General features: G+C 39.4%; 1 protein-coding gene across 9 annotated transcripts in view; it reads left to right on the top strand.

Moving 5' to 3' along the window:
* The window catches only part of EHBP1 (EH domain binding protein 1), a 428,910-nt gene that overhangs the window by 404,168 nt on the left and 3,714 nt on the right, over window positions 1-21,028 (top strand). For all 9 annotated transcript variants that reach the window (XM_075596145.1, XM_075596151.1, XM_075596150.1 and 6 more), the window contains 2 exons: window positions 2,528-2,627; window positions 4,445-4,518. In XM_075596145.1, the coding sequence (XP_075452260.1) occupies window positions 2,528-2,627; window positions 4,445-4,518 (174 nt within the window). The remainder of the gene's footprint in view (window positions 1-2,527; window positions 2,628-4,444; window positions 4,519-21,028) is intronic.

The following is a 21,028-nucleotide window of genomic DNA, read 5'->3' as shown; positions in this document are numbered from 1 at the left end:
TAGGATCAGCAGTCTTGATTGTCCGGTATCCCAGAGATATCTGTCGCTATAGGAAGCAACTTAATTTAAAGTCTTCGTTGAGGCCGCTGGGGCTCAGTGTGTCCAAGCTGTAGATCATCCTTGCTTCTAATTGAAGAAGTGCTTTATTACAATCACCCCCTTGTCCAGGGCTTACAAAATGGACATACACCGAAGTGTAGATAATCCATGTCGATGCTCCTTGAAATGTCTGGCAACAGGTTGAAGGTTGAGATCCTCTTTGTTCTCCATGTCTGCCAGGGCCTTACTTATTGTGGACCGGTGGAGACTCAGACTTTCCTTCAACATCCGCATTGTCTTCCCCACATAGTATAAACCGCAGGGACATCGTATAAAGTAGACCGTGCACCGTGACTCTCAATTCATATAGTCTGTAATTTTAATCTGATTACCATTATGGAGATGTGCGAAAGACTTCCCCAGGATCCGATATTGACAATTCACACATCCGTGACATTTGTAGACACCTGCCGGTCTAGACAGCCATGTCGTTTTTGCTGCATATTTCGTTGTAGGGTCCGCTTGGGTAAGAAAATCCCCCAGGTTGCGTTCTCTTCTTTTGTCATTAGCAAGTATATGGCAATGTCTTAAAATACTTTTCTTGATGGAACCTGAGGCTGTGCTGAATGTGATTTTGATATTAAAACGATCATCGTACTTTCTTTTGGTCAGTGGTGTGAGAATACTGTCTCTGTCCATTCCTCTCGCTTTCAACAATGCTGAGGCAATATTTTTGCTGTCGTATCCTTTCTCCTGGATGCGTTGTGTCATCTTGGTTGGTGCTTGCTCCAATTCCTGTGGATCACTGGTAATTCTTATTCCCAAAAATTGTGAATAAGGTAAACCTGTCTTCAGTGTAGAAGGATGATGACTGGTGGCAAACAGTAGTGTGATACATTAGGGAGATATGCATTGCGCATGCGTAAGGATTTCCTGAGCAAGATGGCAGACATGGTTAAAAATGACTGGATCAGCACATTGGAGATCACAGGTTTGGCGGGCTTTTGTCTGATTTAATTGATTTTGGTTACAGGCATGAGCTACACTTGGTTTTAGGGTTATATATATATATATATATATATATATGTATATGTATTTATTTATATGTATAATGTCACATAATCATTCCCTCACTGCACCACCTTGCAAAAGGTCCCGTTTGGGGACCGAAACGTCGGTTACCTGTGCCTTGTTTGTTTACATTACCTGATTTACCTGAATGCTGTCCTTTGATTTCATGTGAACGGTATCGTATATTTGTGTGTGTGTGTGTGTGTATATATATATATATATATATATATATATATATATATATATATATATATATATATAATGTGTATATACAGTATATATATATATATACTGTATATATGTGTGTGTGTATATATATATATGTATATATATATATATATGTGTGTATATATATATATATGTATGTATATATATGTATATGTGTATATATATATATATATGTATATATATATATACACACACTGTATATACACACACATAGTGTGTTTATGTATCTATAGCGCCATCCATTTACATAGAGCTTTACAGCCGCAATACACGTGTGTGTGTATATATATATATATATATATATATATATATATATATATATATATATATACTGTGTATATATATACTGTATATATATATATATATATATATATATATATATGTGTGTGTATTTATAGCTAGCTAAATATTTTCACCAGTTTTAATCTTTCCCGTTTTTATTTTTTTCTCCCAAAATATATGCTGTGGTCACGTCTGCCACAACTGAAATCGTACAAGTGATAGCAACTACACAAGTTATAGCAACTCCGCGCAGCGCACACCTGGAATTACTGTAAACGTGTCAGTGTCATGCTTTTAATGATTTTATTTTTCCTTTTTTTTCTTTGTTTCCTAAATTGAGACTTCATGTCTGTCAACACTGTGTTTGACAACAAAAATAAATAAATAATATGCAATTAAGCCTCCAGGAAGGGTTTAACCACTGGGGCTGTTTACTGCATTTATTGCGTTGCTATTATCTGGCAATATACAGTATTGTTGGTACTTGGAATATGCATGTTCAAAACATAAGGCTGGATTACAGGATTTTGAAGCACCGGTTCATGCAACTGAAATTTTCAAAACCTCATTTTATAAGGGAATTAATTGCCTCTCTCATTTAGTAATTGAAAGACGATGCATGTTGGCTGCGATTTTGCATTTAATGTTGATTTGCCATGATGGTTATAATAGTGGTTTTGAGCATCTGCTTTAGATTTCGAGTTAAAATGCTAGTGTGTACTTCATTTTATTTTCTTCAGTATTATAGTTTAACACGGTGAGGGCTTCTTTTTCTATAGAGACCGTATGGCAGGAATGATTCTCATTTGTGGGGTTACTGTAAATACTGGTATTCCTCAAACGACATGGGAATATAGAAATATATATCCTGCTGTATGTAACGTTAACAAAGCTTGTTGTATTGCAGGACGGAACACAGAGGAAGAGGAAGTGATGATGCAGGAATGGTTCATGCTTGTGAACAAGAAAAATGCCCTCATACGAAGAATGAATCAGCTTTCTCTCCTGTAAGTGTACCATTTCTGTGTCTCGGTTACATTGTAACACATGGCTGTGTAGTGATGATGTGGGCGACAGATTCCTTGCTGTCTGACGTGACTTTTGTCTCGTTTCCAGGGTTGTTTGCCCCCTAGTGATATAGGCGCCAGATAGACTGATATTTTCAGATACTGTGTAGCCCTCTGGGAATCATTGTGGTTTTCACTTACGTTGACTGATAGGATGGAAACAAAATAGGTGGCTGGTTCCTGGGCTGTACCTACTGTAGTGCTACAGTTTTAAGTAATCCACAGAATTGAAACAAAAAAGAGGCTCCATACAGTGTTTCTTCCATTGTTATTCCTCATTTTCTCTTCTGCATGACACTCCGGAGCTATATTACAATCAGATAATATCCAAGGTAGGGATGTAACCCAATTGTGACACAGATCCGAGTACCTCTTAGCTTGGTAGCAATGTTATGACATGCTTTGGAACTAGTGCGTTTTGTACCCTTGCAAGGAAGGATTAGCCATGAAAAAAAAGGGGTTTTAAAAGCAGATCCGACACTGAACAGCTGGCGCCTGAAAAATGGGCATTGTTCTATTCAACAGGAATGAAACCCACATAAAAATGCTTCGTTCCGCAATTTAATTTGTTGGGTGTTGGTTGTGAAAATCACTTGTGTGCTTAAAGTGGATTTAAACTGGACTGCAGATTTTAACCTTCTGGAAAGCAACACTTCGATCCACAGAAATTATGAGGCATACGGCTGAGCTTCATCAAGGAAAGGATACAATTTGAATAAAGAATCCTGTTCCATGGCTTGGCTTAGTGTGTACATGTGTGTAATGTGTGTATCAGGGTGTGATGGTGAATTTGTGCAATGATTACTATGCATATTTGTATCTTTGTATGTATTGCTTTGTTGATACAGTACTAATTTCTGTCACCTACTATAAACACCTGCCTTCTTCCCCCTTCTGTTCCAGAGGGGATGACCTTGTTATAAAGGCACTGTTTGTCAAACATTTCTACTGTAGGGCAAATGAAACCAGGCATATTAAAAACGTATTCTATTATCCAAGCTGTGTGTGCTTTATATATAGGGAAAGTCAGGGCATGATTTTATATTTGGGGGCTGGGACTCATATAGGAGTAATGATAGCAGCTCGAAAGGTGCAAATGAAGATTATATGTATATTTGTATTGCATGTCATGGTAGAGATGATCGTGTATACAACACTGGACTTACACAGTTTAGGAGCAATACAAAATATTACAGGCACCGTCCCTGCTGCAAAGTTCTTATAATGTACAGTATCAATTACACCTTTTGCTGCAGACATTATACCTTACAGTTTATTCTAGTGAATAGGCCATAGGGTGTGTCTACCAGCACAGGAATGTGTCTTATGTCATTGCACTGCTTAGTATATATGGGCTATAATCTTTCATACGCTTAAATGTGTTTTGTGTGTGTGTGTGTGTGTGTGTGTGTGTATATATATATATATATATTCACACACACACACACCATTGATAGAAACTTGCTCAAGGTAAAAAGGATATGGCTCTGGGCCCACTTCATAGGCCAGTGACCTTGCCATGCTCGCTTTGGGGGCTGGTGATTGGAACGACATGGAGTGTTGCTGACTGCTGCCAGTCAGGGTCAGTTTTCAGGTTTGTGTATCATTTGTTTGCAGTAGCTTAATGTTGCAGAGAAAAGTCAGTTATGAGTTCTCCGAATCAATGTACGTTAAAGGTCCCTTTAAGTGTTTAATGATTTAGTAATTAACATATTGATGAACTTTTTTTTCCCTTCTTTCTCTCAACTTGCCTATAGGGAAAAAGAACACGACCTAGAGAGAAGATTTGAACTACTGAATCGGGAGTTACGGGCGATGTTGGCAATAGAAGGTAAGGCTTGGTCACATATACAGCATTCACCCCCTGAGTGCTGGGAAACTCAGTGCCGACTCCGTGCCGACGTGAGATCAATGCTATAATATCTAAGCTATTTGGAAAATGTCGGGAATCCCATTTTTTTTTAAATAAAATCTGTTTGTTCTCGTTCTTATTGGATCACTGTAGTATAGACCATTGTCTATTAAAGAGCTATATTTCCCAGGGGAAAAAAATATCATTGTCTGAAGATTAATATGATTTATCACTTTCTTTGGAATTTTTAAAGGAGATGGTGTAATAATCCCAAAGATTAATTTCTCACCTCAATAACACGCGTGAGGTTTTATTGCTTATTTTGTCGTCTTATGTAAATAACCCGAGTGCTTGCAATGCTGCACATATACCTTGGACTCCCAAATACCATCTCGGAGTTGAAAGCTGTCAGCTATGCTGTATTGACCTCTTAAACTATCTTTGGTCATTTCTATCTTCATCTGATAAGGTACCTGATCCATATGAAATCAATTGTAATTAGTTTAGGGATTTTAAGCTGAAAGATTGTATGCAACAAATGGCATGACGTCTCCCTGCAGTACAGATCACAAACAGGGGGCTCTCTGTCTACACACAGTGAATACTGGGGTTACATTATTTTATTCAGCCTCAGTGACATCATTTAACCCCTTCAGGTGTGTGGGTTGTTTAAAAGAAAATTATTTTTTTTCTTTTAAAGCATTAAAGGCAATATGTAAAAAGTGCTATGTGGCAGATGTAGTACAGTCCATTATAGCCTGCGTAGGCAAAAAAAAAAGTTTCCCTTTTAATCGTAATCACATACTTTATTGTCTGTCTCATGGCTGAGAAGCAGCCATTTTTTTTATTTTTTTTTTACAACCCCCCTCCGCAATTTTTTTTTAACTATTGCAAGTGCCAGGCTCTAAAATGACTAAGATTGAAACAGTTCCATAGTTGATGTTCAGGGCAAGTTATGAAGGGTTACTCAAAGATTCACATTAGTGACTGCTTCTAACATGCCTTGGAAAGAAAGAAATATCGGCATCAATGCGCACTAGGGAATCAATTAATTTGACAACTTCATTGGATCTGAACCTTTAAAATAGGTCACTATATCTTGCATATTAATTTGCAGTGTACTGTAACTATAGTGTATAAGATTTTCAGTGTGACGGGACAAAATAATCATCTTAACAGGGATAATAAAAGGGTTTTTTTTTTTTCAATTAAATTATTAATAGATCCGAAATATTATTCATGGCACATATAATCATATCTTCTTTATTGTTTGTTTTCCCTTTTTAAAGAAATGATGTGCTTATAATGTCACTGTTCTTGTGCTTCTTCGTCTCGAGCACTAACTCTCATTTCAAAGATATCCACTATTTTCTATTGCCCTCTTAACCCTTTGACTGGCTATGGAAATTTCTTTCTTCACCTGATAAGGTCCCTGATCCATATTAAATCAATTGTAATTAGTGGGGAGATTTCCGTGCAAGCTTAAGTCTAAAAAAGAAATGTAAGCGCATTCATACGGCTTTTGATATCCATCAGTCCATGTCCAACAGAAATAAATGGAAATGGTTTGAGATTTCACAATGACAAAATACCTGTTTGCTGGAAGAACTTACACACATCACATGAAAAGTAGGAGTGCAGTACTAACCCAGATTCCCATTATCTTATTGTGTTATCTCTCTCGGTGAGGTAGTGGATATTCTCTGTTCACTAGTGACGCTGTTCCAATTCACATTCGAGAAATAGGGGTACAATCATTTCCAAATAGCCAACGAGTGTGATTTGTAATCACACACCAAAAGGCAGATTATCTAATTTGACCAATATGAACACTTTGTCACCATAACTATAGCATAAAGTGACATGGTATATAGTTAGTATTTATGATGTAAAGCCATTTCGGGATAAAATCTTCTAAAGGTTGTTGTGTCGTCTGGCATGTGCTGTAATTAAAATGCAGGTGATTCTCCCAATACTAAAGTATTTTCTGTGTGTTTTATTTAAATGTCTTATCTAAATTCTCCGTACGGCTTTGTATGGTAATTCATGAAACTTGTTAAACTTTCAGCACATAACATATTTTACATGGAATTATTAGGAAAGCGAATGATCTAAAAAGTGACCAGTAACTCTTACTCACCCTTTATATTATTTAGTTATTTATAAAAATGTTTTACCAGGAAGTAATACATTGAGAGTTACCTCTCGTTTTCAAGTATGTCCTGGGAATAGAGTTAAGATGACAAATAATACTGTACATGGTTACAAATACAGTTACATAAGTGAACAGGGTTATACATTATATACAAGACATTGCGTGCACAGTAAGGCTGAGTCCCCTGTGCCACTGAGCACGCGGTGCTTGGCAAGGTTGCTTCTGGCCATTTCAATTTTTAGATCCCCGCTCACGCGGAGTGCTCGTGCGTGGGAACGGCCACTCACCCCCACTTGGCGCTTGCGTAAACAAAAAAAACTGACTTTGATCCACGCTCAGCTTACCTGCAACGCCCCCCGCGCGCGCTTGCGAAATAGCGTGAACACCCGTCGCTCATGCTTGGCGAATTGGTGACGTCACCGCTCTCCAAGCATGAGCGTGGTCAGCAGCATGGGACTCCGCCTAAGAGATTATATATATTATAGGCGTATGTAACAGACCAGATTAAAATGTGAGACAGCTTTGGTTTTGAAAGAACTTAGACTGGTGGCGGCTGTGAGAGTCTCCGTTAGATTGTTCCAGTTTTGGGGGTGCACAGTAAGAGAAGGAGCGGCGGCCGGATACTTTGCTGAACCTTGGGACCATGAATATTCTTTTGGAGTCAGATCTCGGATAAATGCTGCATGTGGAAGGGGTGAGGAGCTTGTTCAGATAGTTGGGTAGCTTGCCCAGAAAGTATTTGAAGGCAAGACAGGAAAGTTAAACTTTGTGCCTAGACTCAAGTGATGACGAATCTAGTGCATTTCGCAGTGATGTGTGGTGTAGTTGCATTGGAGAACAAAACGGCATATTGAATTGTAGAGAATATCAAGTTTGCTAAGGTGGGTTTAGGGTGCCAAGCTGCATACTATGTCCTCATAGTCGATAATTGGCATTAGCATCTGCTGTACGATATGCTTTCTGACCAGCAGACCTAGGGAGGATTTGTTCCTATAAAATACACCTAGTTTGGCATAGGTTTTGGATGTCAGGGTATCAATGTGCATCCCAAATGTTAAATGGGAGTCAAACCATATACCCAAGCATTTAAAACGAGTAACATGGGCTTGGGTGGTATTAGCGTTGGTTCTGATCTGGAGCTCAGTCATTGGAAGCTTTGCAAATTCTGCCTTGGTCCCAAATACCATTGTTACCGTCTTGTCAGTGTTTAAAAACAGTTTGTTTTGGGAAATCCAGTTTTCAAGTCTCAAAAAGTCAGATTGAAGTATGTGTTCAAGGTCGGAGAGGCTATGGCTGTGTGCATATAAGATTATGTCATCTGCATACATGTGTATTGAGGCTTCCTTACAAGCTGTAGGAAGATCATTGGTGAACACTGAGAGGAGTAGGGGCCCCAGGACAGAGCCTTGCAGGACACCACAGATGATATCCAAGGGGCTGGAGTTGGAGCCTCAGACACATGTTGGGATCTACCAGGTAGGAATAAAACCAGTTTAAAGCATGCTTCCCTATTCCAGATCACTGGAGTTTGTTAAGCAAGATAACATGATCAACAGTATCAAAAGCCTTTGCAAAATCTAGGAATATTGCACCAGTGAGTTATCCCAGTTCCTTTTCACACTGGATCTCATTGCAAACTTTTAACAGGGTAGTTACCGTGGAGTGTTTGGGGCGAAAGCCAGATTGGACCAGTAGTTGGACCAAGCACAGACCGTTCAGTAATTACCAGAGTGAGAGAATACATCGGAGAAGTCACCAAAAACATAAAGGGTGCAGTGATTCTGAGCACCTAGTATTCAGGATGATCAAGTGATGCACTTGACCGCCATTCCTAAAAATACCTACTTTAGAGGCTTGTTACAATGGCAAGCTTCTTTTTACTACAGCATATTTATTTGTACGAGTTAAGGAAACACAAACTGTTGCTTTACATTACACTGCAAATTGTATGTCACGTAAATAACTGGGTTATTTTCAGCTCCGGGTACCCCCAGTTTTTTTTTTTTGTTTTTTTAAGATACCGGTAAAAATAGTGTGTTTCAGATCTCTTCAGGGGAAACAAAATGGCAGTTTAAAGGCCGCGTGATGGGGGCATTTAAAAAATAGGAAGTACCGGCTCCACTTTTTTCCATAAGTATCTTGGGTACTTGGGGGGGGCCCTAAAGCTGAATGACGGTTTTGTTTTTGTGAATTATGGCCTGATCCTAAATGTTTTCTGACACATACATATCTTTCCTGATTACGGCTTCTTCTTTTTTTTTATTATATAAGATTAATATTATGCTTTGAAATTTTTGGTTAGTACATGGGCAGATATTTTACAAATCCAGCTGTCGCTAGGTCTGCCAGATGATGACAGCCAATGCAGACATGTAAAAGGTCAGGCCCTACTGATTTGATTGGAGATAAAGACAAGTTACTGGACGCTGCTCACATATAGAGGACGACTGGAGGAGCAGTGCATCTTAACAGTGCTGACCGTTCCCAATGCTCACTCGCTTCCTCTTCTCCTACTGTTAAAAATGATGCATATGTCGTCAAACCCCTGTTGGTGTTAAAGCACTTAACACAAAGCACATGAATGGACAACAATTGGTGGAAAAAGAGAATACTTTTCTGTCCAATTTAGCAGACAGTGATAAGGAGCAGAGTGTAATGGTGTTATCTTAGAGCATTACATCCCTCCTATTTATGCTCAAACGCTTTTGCTGCTATAAAATCCCAGCCAGGTAGAAGTTTTCCGGTGGGGGGAGGAGGGGTAATAGCATGCTGATCCAGAAAATGTAAACTCCTTACATGCTCTGAGCAATAGGGAACTATGCGCAGCAAATCATTTTAACCAGTCACCTCCCTTAATGCGTGCTGTATAATTGCCTGAACCTTGAAATAACTGGTTTCTAGTTGTGGCAAATGTTTAGTAATGTTCTCCCCTGAAGTTCATTTCTGCACACTGCAGGGTGGACCTCCACAAAGTGACACGCTCTTTTTGTGCCCAATAAATATATCTTCAGAACTTTTTTCATCTTGATACGACCCGGTGTATGTTTTGAAGTGCGTATTCTTCTAAAAGGATTTCTGCATAGGTTGACTCTTTTTTTTTTTTTTTTTTCGTCTTTTTTTTTTTTTTTGGCAGTTATGGTTTAGATGATAAGCTTTTTTTATTTTTAAAATCAATATGTAATCCTGTGGAGGAGCTTATCCCCTAAAACCCCATTTGTAAATCTATTTTAGCTTTGTTACACAGCACAGCCACAGTATTCCATGGATTGATTAGGTTCAGCAGCAGAATCGCCTGCTCTGATGATGATGCAAACTCTTTCAGGATTGCTAGTTGACTGGAACTAAAGATAAGACTTGACTGCAATCCCCCGATGTGCTCTTTACAAAACTAGTGTTAATTTTCATCAAACTGCGGGACTGATTTGTAGTGCCTGCATTAAAGGTTTACAGCTAGAACTTTTGGATAATATCTTGGCAAATGGTGTATCTTGGATAATGTCAGTTTTCCAAAGTAATTATGCAGTTAGGCAAATGTCATAATAAGTGATCAGAAGGGCAATGAAAATACAGCACCATAAATTTAGGACCAAAACAGTTCTGTTTTTATTATTTGAAGAAAATGTCCATCTTGCAACATCAGAGACATTACAAGAACAATGTTTTTTTTCCAACTAGTGTTATCTTGTTACTGTGCACTGATCTCCATTAGTCAAAACTTATTTCTGTGCATATTGCCTACATTCCTCATATTTAACGCTGATATTTATGTGGGTTGGATGACTGCCCATGAAAGTGTCAAACTCTTGTTTGGTGTCCTCAGTGTTGAAGGTGCCATATGTTTCCCAGTTATCCTTACCATTGTGAAACATTGCGTTGAATACGTTTTTATCAGGACTCCCGTAACAATATGCTCCAAACTGCTTTATAACTGACCAGTAATCGCTGTAACGTTCAATTGCTGCTTCTTTCTTTTATTGTGGCTGGTAACAGAAGAAGAATGTATTGTATTTTCTTTAGTATTTGTTATTGTACTTTTCAGAGGTAGATTTTCAGGCCTACATTTGCAAACCTATTTAACGTGCAGTAATTTGTGAAATAGCAGAAGATTCTACATTCACTTATTTACCATGATTAATATCATGAACATACCTCTGGCTTTCACCAATGTCAACATTTAGCACATACACAAATGGTATATTGTTACTGAAAAGTGTATCTAGTTGCATAGATCAAAAAGCATTTTATTTTTATTTGTGTCCATGACGAATGTAAGTAACTTGTTAAACAAAAGTCTTATCTTTGATCATTAGTCATCATCATTAGTCAGAGAAATATATATAAAGCCCAACTTAAAGAAGATTTTTGCTGTATGTGAAATGGGAACAGGTGTTATACCCAGAATGTTATACTGATTATAGTGAGTGCATCTCTACCTGTAGCAACCCTCTCTAATCAACACGCACAAGTCTAACCCACGCCAACTCTTCTCTGTCTTTGACTCTCTACTTGGAGCACCCTCCGCTGCCTCCTCTTTTCCTCCATCTTCCCTCAGGACTTTGCTGACTATTTTAAGGAAGAGGTGGAATCCATACGTCAGAATATCCCCTCTGTTTCCTCCTCCCATCGTACACCGCTTCCTAACTCTCCTCCTGCCTTCCTTGACTATTTTACAGCTGTCTCAGAGGAGGATGTGTCACTGCTGATCTCCTCTTCTCCCTCTACTACTTGCCCTCTTGACCCCATTCCCTCCCATCTCCTAAAACCTCTTGCTCCTACTATAATCCCTACGCTCACACACATTTTTAACTCCTCCCTCTACTCTGGTACCTTTCCCTCCTCCTTCATGCATGCAACAGTTATACCATTACTCAAAAACAGCAAGTCTTTCTAACTATCGATCTGTCTCCCTACTGCCTATTGCCTCTAAACTCCTTGAACGTCTTGTATTCTCTTGCTTGCTCCACTTACTCAACACCTATTTTCTCCTAGACCCTCTACAATCTGGCTTCCGCACTGCTCACTCCACTGAAACAGCCCTGACTAAAATAACTAATGACCTCCATGCTGTTAAAGACAGAGGTCATTACACTCTGCTCATATTACTCGACCTCTCTGCAGCATTTGACACCATGGACCACCCTCTTCTCCTTCACATTACAAATACTCTTGGTATTTGTAACAAAGCTCTATCCTAGATCTCCTCTTACCTCTCCCATCGTACTTTGTGTCTCTTCTGCTAACACCTTCTCCTCTATCGATCTCTCTGTGGGTGTACCCCAGGGCTCTGTTCTGGGACCTCTTCTCTCTGTACACACTTTCTCTAGGTGACCTAATCACATCTCTTGGGTTTAAATATCACCTCTATGCTGACGACACACAAATTTACTTTGCAAACCCTGACCTTACACCTGCTGTACAGACCAAGTTTCTGAATGTCTCTCTGCGATATCATCCTGGATGGCCCTCTGCCAACTTAAACTTAACATGGCAAATACAGAGCACCTCATACTTCTTCCCAAACCTAACCCTACTACCTCCTTCCACATTACTGTTGGAAATACTATCATTCACCCAGTAGCCCAAGCACGCTGCCTAGGGGTCACTCTCAACTCCTCTCTCACATTCTCCTCTCACATTCAAAACGTTTCTATAACCTGTTGCTTTTTCCTCTACAATATTACAAAGATACGCCCTTTCCTCTGTTGTTCGACTGCTAAAATTCTGACTCAGGCCCTCATTGTCTCCTGTCTCGATTACTGTAACTTCCTGCTGTCCGGCCTTCCTGCCTCTCACCTGTCTCCCCTACAATCTATCCTAAACGCTGCTGCCAGATTCACTCTACTCTTTCCTAAATCTGCCTCAGCGTCTCCCCTGCTGAAATCACTCTCCTGGCTTCCTATCAAATCCCGTATCACACATGCAATTCTCCTCCTCACTTTTAAAGCTTTACACTCTTTTGCCCCTCCTTACATCTCAGCCCTAATTTTTCGCTATGCACCTCCCAACTCTTGCATTCTGTTCAAGGATGTCTTCTCTCTACCCCTTTGTATCTAAAGCCCTCTCCCACCTTAAACCTTTCTCACTGACTGCCCCACACCTCTGGAATGCCCTTCCCCTCAATACCCGACTAGCACCCTCTCTATCCACCTTAAGACACACTTGCTTAAAGAAGCATATGAGTAGCACCGTGGCTAATACTATACACATGGAACATAAATCTTGGCCCCTTGCAGACGCACTTACCAGAACGACCTCCTACTGTCTTGTACGTTCCTCCTACATAACAAATCGATTGTAAGCTCTTCGGAGCAGGGACTCCTCTTCCTAAATGTTACTTTTATGTCTGAAGCACTTATTCCCATGATCTGTTGCTTGTATTATTTGTTATTTATATGATTGTCGTGTGTATTACTACTGTGAAGCGCTATGTACATTAATGGCGCTATATAAATAAAGATATATATACATACATACATACATACCCATACATTCCAAACTGGTGAAAGAATGGAAAATGAAATGATCAAATTGTCACTTAGTTTTATATCCAAAATGCCTCTCTAAAGGTCAGTCTTACCCGAAAAGATCTATTGCTTACTTTATTATAGTACTCAAACTTCTTTGTGGGTCATTACTTGCATTTACTCCTACATACCGTGAGACTTGGGTTATAAAGTTCTAGTTCCCAAGCTTCTCTTAAAACAAGGGGAATAGTGCATACCAGGTTCATAATGATGACGCTTGATATGGGCAGTGAAACTATTTCAGATTTTAAGATCCTTGTACTCACATATTTCCTCCGTATGAAACCTCAGTAATAATATAGTAACTACATAAAAGATACACGACTCCACTCCGTGCACACAATCCGTTTGGGGCCCAAGATACTTGAAGCCTGTCCTCCCTCCTCCACCAACTCAGTTTGACTTTTCTCAAGCATCCCTCATCTTCTTTCATGACCAGACCTCTTCCTGGTCATTAATGTTATGTTTGCATGAGTTGCACACCGACAGAAACCAGAGGTCAGTGAAGAGATGTTCCTCATCCATGATTATCTGGAGCCTGTTCCAGTGTCATAACCCACTCGTCACCGTAGGTGCCAGCAAAGCATTGCATTGGCTCATATTACCATTTGTTATGTTTTTTCTTTCATTATTGAACGGTTATTTTACGAAGTTCTTTGCATGTGCAGTATGAATACAAAATAGAAGGCATCATTTTAAGGATTCTGTGCTTTCCTTAAAATAATCTTTTCTCCGCCTGTGCTGCCTCGGCAGGACTTGTTGTCAAGGATATTATTTCGAACAGATAGAATCACACATTTCTGTGAGTTACTGCTGTCAAAAAGCTGACTGTTAAAATAAAAATGTTGTGCAGTATAGATGGCAATGGAAATACAAGTATTCAGAGGAGAGATTGGACATCTGAAATATATTTTTATTTACATAACATATTTTAACAGGAAAGATATTGATATGTGCTTCTGGTATCCTAATATATCCTGATGGTTTTTTTATCACCTTCTTGGATAGAAGGTCCTGTAATCTATTATGGAACAGTGTTGTACAGGCGCCCTCCAGCACCAAGTGGGTTAACGATAACTGTGCTGTTTCAATGTTAAGCAGATCTTGCCTGCATAATATTACTTGCATTGCACAGATAATCCTGTGTTATTCAGGTGCCTTTGAGCAGGCCAGACTATGCAGCAAGCTTTGAATTATGCTACAAATGGAAAATAGTAGTCTTGGATTTAATATTGTGCCTTATTTACTGACCCCCAAATATGGAAATTAATGACACAGTACAAGCATCATGTGATTTTGGGCACATCACTTAATCTCCTAGTGCTTGGCACTAAAAACGTGCTAGCCTAAAATAAACAGTGTCAACATAGCATCACATACGCTTCTTTAAAGAAAAAGTGCCATCACTGATAACGGCATGGAAGGGGAGTGGTCCTCTTCTGTTCCTCACCTAGCTAAATCTCATTCAGTGCTCCACAGGAGAGCAGAACACCATCTCCCCCAGAAAATGAGCAAATAGAATGACATAGCGACTACGTCATGGGGCCCCTGGAGTGCCAGACCCCATTACTTTGCAGCTATAGTCAAAGGGTTATGTGTTTCCTTACCCTACAAGGGAGTTTGATATTTGGGCCAATGGGGAGGGCTGTACCTATCCATGCTGCCATAGACCTGTTGGCGTCTTCCCAAGGCTACGTGCTGCTCTCCGTACCTCCACCTCATGCTGGCGCTCTTCATGTCCTTCATAGCGCTCCAGCCCTAATAGCTGTATTTCCTGTCCAGCTTGGCGCTTCATTATAGATGACCGCCACATACTCCTGCAGGGGGCCGGCTTGCTGTGTGCCTTCCTTGACCTGACCCCTTCATGGTCAGTAATGGTACATTATTTGCTTTTCTTGGGAGCAAAGCACCTCGACATTCAGTTGATTTTGGTCTGATCTTTATCCTCTGTTCTCCTGGCGCTGTAGTCTACACAAAGTTACTAGTGTTAAGCATTTGCCTGATAGAAAAGTACTTTACAATTAGCATTAAATTCCTCCCTTTGATTTAAAAAAATATATAGCTGACTGGGCCTTGTGTAAAAAAATGGCTCCTACGTTGCATATTATGTAGTATTTTGTCTAGTTTTCCATTATAATACCGCTCCATGCTGTTTATATGACCCAGTACCCTTGAATTTGCATTGGATTTATTTTATAGTTCTGTAAAGTGGATCCCCAAAAATATGTAATTCAATGATAAATATGTTATAGCTTCCCCTTATACTGAATCATCAGTAAATAGTATAGTCTATTGTAATAATATCACTCTAGGCATTTACCCTCTGACTGTCCATGGTTAATGTAGCATGCATGAACATAATCCCCAAAATTATGAAAATGTAAGATGTATAGTCTTTCCTTTGCAAGATTCTGATGTGTTTTATTTACTTACAAGAAAAAGTGAGTGGCAATTGTCAGGCTGATTTCCTGTGTATTTTATTGTTCCTTTAATGTCACTCCACTAACATTTCAGACTAGACAAGGGACTGCTGTCAAGGCAGATGAAGATCTTTATAAATCTATTGATATGGTTCCCTCCTGGACCAAGAGGTTGGAGTATTGACAGTGAGGATACTTAATAGAAAACCTACATGTTTTTATACAAATCTTGGCTTCCCCATTGCAGCAAATGACGCCACACTTTATCAGGACTAGTTACTTCATATAGTATCTCTTCATTATTGTTAGATTTATAGAGGATGTATTTTATGTTTTTATTACTGTGTTTGCTTTATTAAAAGTATCAGACCCAAAGAAAAAGAAAAAAAGGTATTATCGCACTTGCTACCACAGTTGTATAGAACTTATATTATAATTATACAGGCATACCCCGCATTAACGTACGCAAAGGGACCGGAGCATGTAAAGTGAAAATATACTTAAAGTGAAGCACTCCCTTTTCCCCACTTATTGATGCATGTACTGTACTGCAATCGTCATATATGTGCATAATTGATGTAAATAACGCATTTGTAGCAGGCTCTATAGTCTCCCCGCTTGCGCACAGCTTCAGTACATGTAGGGAGCCGGTATTGCTGTGCGGGACGTGCTGACAGGCGCATGCGTGAGCTGCCGTTTGCATATTGGGCGATATGTCCTTACTCGCGAGTGTACTTAAAGTGAGTGTCCTTAAACTGGGGTATGCCTGTATTGCATATAGCTACAACAATGTCCAATTGGAGCAGACAGATTGAGCAGAGTCTTGGGGACTTTAAGTCTTTGGAAGATCCAGTGATAAAGCTATATGATGGAAGTTAGTAAAAGTCTTGCATACCTTTTGAATCCAGGATAGAATGGACACCTAACACAAAGGTGATACTACTGGAATAGAGATTAGCTGTTCACATGTGTGTGTCAAGATGGGCAGAGAGAGGTCACTCCTGCTTCTCCTGGATCCTAGGGAAATGAACTGGAAAAGTGTGGAACACGCCTGACCACCGTCCATGAGAGCAGTTTTTGGCGCCAAGTATGAATCGTTCATCTAGGCAGGGAAGTCCTCAGTTGTAAATGCTGGTACAGTCTAATCAGCAACTGCAGTCATCCGGATCTCAGAATGGCAACAATGCAGACGATTTAGCACACCAGCCAGACTTTTCTCCGCTGATATCCAAATTAGAACAGCTTGGAGTACCCCATGTTGCACAGTGCTAGCGCTGTTCCAAAGGTGTAAGAAATGAAAAAATGAAAAAAACAGAAGCATGAGCTTCCAAAACCAGGGCTCAAAAGTGTGCAAGTACATCAAGACGATGTATCAAGTTTTTAGATGGGATGTATAAAAGTATAATGTTTGGAAATGTATCCGGGTCCACTGCAGTGAGTTGAAGTGAAAATAGGTCACAAATGTACTCATGTATAGGGTATAAACTTATTAAGATACTAGGGATGTCTGAAAAACCTACGTGGGGTGATGAGACCCTCAGTATGCCAAGGATGTATAACCCATAAAGCTAGATCATAGATAAACGGAATTTGAAAGTCCATAAGATTCAAAAGTCCAGAATATAAGCAGGTGCTCATGATCTAGTGGAGTTCATTGCCCGCATACAGCGTGCTCCCAGCCTGAATAGGATACCGGAAAGGATGTCCCAGAAGGGAGTGAAGGCGGTGCACTGTGTTCCAAAAACCAGGTCGCTAAAAAACTTACTTTATTGGATCTTGCTACAACATGTTAGCACACAGGAGTCTTGAGAGGAACCTCTGACGCGTTTCGCGCCTGCTTTGTCAAAGAGCTTTCCACCTTTATTTCCTCTGTTCATCATGATTACAGGGCTGGTTATGTTTGATAGACTTAAAGAGACCGGTGAACACCAGTGTCTCAGAATGCACAGGCTTATGCGATCTCGGTGTCCCAATCGATGTAGCTCTTAATCTTCCGCCTGCTAGGCTAATAATGTGGCAGGGTTTGATTTCTGATGTGACTTGATGCAGGCCACCCTACACGTCTTCGTCGCTCTCGGACACTTTGTTGGGGTATCAGTAAAATGTTTTACTTTTCATATAGATGTGGGTGCTTTTTGCTTGTTTTGTTCTTTATCCAATTGCAGACTGGCCTGTCTGCTTCTTAGAGCTGCATATGAATCTAGGAGACTCATCAGAAGTTCTTTTCTGAGTTCTCCCTCAACTCTATTCCACTCTACACTCATATCTATTTTCATTTATGTCATCAAAAAAAAAAAAATATATATATATACTGTATATATTTTCTTGAATTACACTGTCTTCACTTTTTATCACTTGAGCCATAATTATTTTTTTGCAAATATTAAAACACCTTTTTTAGTAGTCATTTTATATACACATACACTAAATTTATAGGTTATTATTCCTTTGCTCACTTTATTGAATTATCTAGTACATTTAGCGCACTTCCCACTTTTTCCCATACCCAAATAAAGAGAGGATATTTGTATTAGTTGATTTTGCTTCTCAGAATCAGGGCTTTACTTCAGGATTTAGGAAGCTTGAAATACATGATGATGTTGTTTTTTAGATCACATTTGTTGGTATGGTGTTTATGATGTAGTGCTAGCATAGGTAGTCTTACAGTATTTTATGTCTAATACATCGAATCACAAATACTATCCATCACAGCATAGGCAGTGACCAGTAATAGCAGTCTAGGATATTTGGTTGCTGCCGTTTTGCTGTGTGACACCCTGCCACTGGGACCTGCCACCGGCCGCTTAGCCACTAAGGGAAGTGCTTAAGCTTAACCCGTACCCTAAAATCATCTACCGTAAACAACCCTTACCCTAAATAACCCTACCCTAAGTAACCCTAACCTAAGCCCTTACCCTAAAAAGCTCATACCCTAAAAAAACCCTACCATAATCCCTTCCCCTAAAAAAAACCTGCCCTTGCCCTAAAGCCCCCTACGACTAAAACCCCTAAAGTTAACCCCATACCCTAACTACTGAAACCCCTAAAACTAACACCATACCCTAATCGCTAAAACTTGCCTTATAATAGAAGCGGCTGGTGGCGGGGGTTCCAGCACGGACCGTCTGCGGCAGGATGCCGGCAGTCATGTGGTCTTTGCGAAACGGCCACAGCCAAATGTCCCATTCCGAGTAATGACAAAAGTTAGGGCAGTCTGCTACTAAATAGCATATTGGTTTTCCATGGTATTAATTGGTTATTAATTGTATACCACATTCTATTGTCTCCCCAGCTCCTATTGAATGTATATTTATTCTAAATCTTTCTTGCACATATTATTTAATTACGTCTCATTTTCAAGTATGTCCTGGGCACAGAGTTATAATGACAAATACATGGTTACAAATATATAGTTACATTAAGTGAGCAGGGTTATACATTATATACAAGACATTCCATGCACAGGTAAAGATAATATATATTATAGACATGTCACAGTTACAGACCAGATTAAAATGGGAGACCGCTTTAGTTTTGAAAGAACTTAGACTGGTTGTGGTGGCTGTGAGAGTCTCCGGTAGATTGTTCCAGTTGTGGGGTGCACAGTACTGTAAGAGAAGGAGGAGCGGCCGGATACTATAAAACAAGTCAATGTATAAAAACACTGAATAGAAGAAAAATATGTACTAAAGCAGGGGGGGGGGACTTCCAGTTGTAAGATTAGGTTTTAGCCTGCAGGGCAGGCATTCTTTTCACCAATGTTTATTTGTGTTTCTGAGGTCCTTACTCTGTAGTTTATATCTGTATTCTTCCATGTATGTGTAGAGCAACAGAAATACCAAGAAAAGACACTGCAGTCTCCAAACTATATTGCATGTATAAATCTATTTTAAAGCAATCAATTTTGAAAATAATTGCAAATTATACAATATACAATGAATGCACCAAAAAAAAACCGGGTGACAACCTGCCAATGGCAAAGAGGTTGTAGCAGAATGTTTCTGGGTACCACCCCCATCATCAGAGGCATCTGGTTTATACATGTGATATTTGGGGGGAGTGCAGTATCTTTACTGTTATTATTTTTGCCTCTTGTAGGTGGGTTTTGGGGGTCCCCTGCCCTGGTCACTAGCACCTTTTTTATATATTTTTTTTGTTTCTTGCAAGAATTCTGGATGTTCACCTTTATATTTGTATCCCTCTGTACAGGAAACGGAAGCATACATGACCAGCATAATATAATAATAATCATCATAATACAGTACAGTGTTTAAGACATTATTAAAAACATGCTGTAGGAACACACTGTGTTGTGTGTATTTAATTTACAAAAACTTAGAGCAAGTACATGTTTGTAACTTGTTATACTTGTATTAATGCAAAACTGAGAAGTCATTGTACAGTAAACTTCCGATATTTTGCCAGCATCTGACATGATGCTGCATCTGGTTACTAACGTGTAAATATAAGGTGGAATTCCCACTAGCAGCACTTGCTTTCAGAAAGCTGCTGAGCAGTTTGCTGTCTTGAATAAATTTGCCTTTGGAGGAGGGTCAGGGGGATTTGAACCAGCACATTCTTGTGTGGTTTGTGAAGATTCACATGGTAACCACTGGTGTGCATTGTTAGGTTTATCTGAATAAGCACCAGCCATGTGAGTTTTAACATGATTGCCCAGGGCAATGGAGAGAGAGGAGACTAATCCAAAAGGATTGCACACACTCTTTGCTCTGCTTTTTTGGAAAGTGCATGGGGGGAAAAGGACCCTGCTGGAGTCAGTGGCTATGGATTTTTTTTTTTTTAAAGCTGGTGTCCTGTTTCCCTCGTGGTCCTCATTTGTTCTGCTATCTCCCTTATAACCTACTTCTTCTTTTCATTGTTTACCTTCCTAATGAGGGGGGCGGAGTAGCCTGGTGGTTGATTGACAGTTACAAGCTCCTGCAGTCTGGCTGAGCAAAAGGGCACTTGGCTGGGGAATCAGGAGTTTCTGGAAGTCTTATGCATATATACTATAGAGGAGAGTTTATTGGTTGCTTTATTGTGAGGGTTTGGACATGTAAAGCAGAGAAAATTCCTACTAAAAAAAAAAAAAAAATCTATTGGAAAAAAAAAAGTTTTGTGATTTCTTTATCTTTTTTTATGCAAAAGTATCAGATTACAACTGCGGAAGCGTGATAATACTGGACATATCTGGTTTAATTTAACTCATTAAGTCAGAAAACACACTCAAAATGAGAGGTCTGTAAAGATATATCAAGAGTTTTTTCCTCATGTGTAGAAATCATACATGTGATGTAAGCATTACTTTCCTCCGTATTAAAAAGAATATTCTCTAAAATAGGTATATTATTTCTGTGTTGTAGTGCCTGGTCTATATTGGAATATATTTC

Source organism: Ascaphus truei, chromosome 4, assembly GCF_040206685.1.
Source record: "Ascaphus truei isolate aAscTru1 chromosome 4, aAscTru1.hap1, whole genome shotgun sequence".
Lineage (NCBI taxonomy): Eukaryota > Metazoa > Chordata > Amphibia > Anura > Ascaphidae > Ascaphus > Ascaphus truei.
This window is presented reverse-complemented; position numbering and strand designations above follow the sequence as displayed.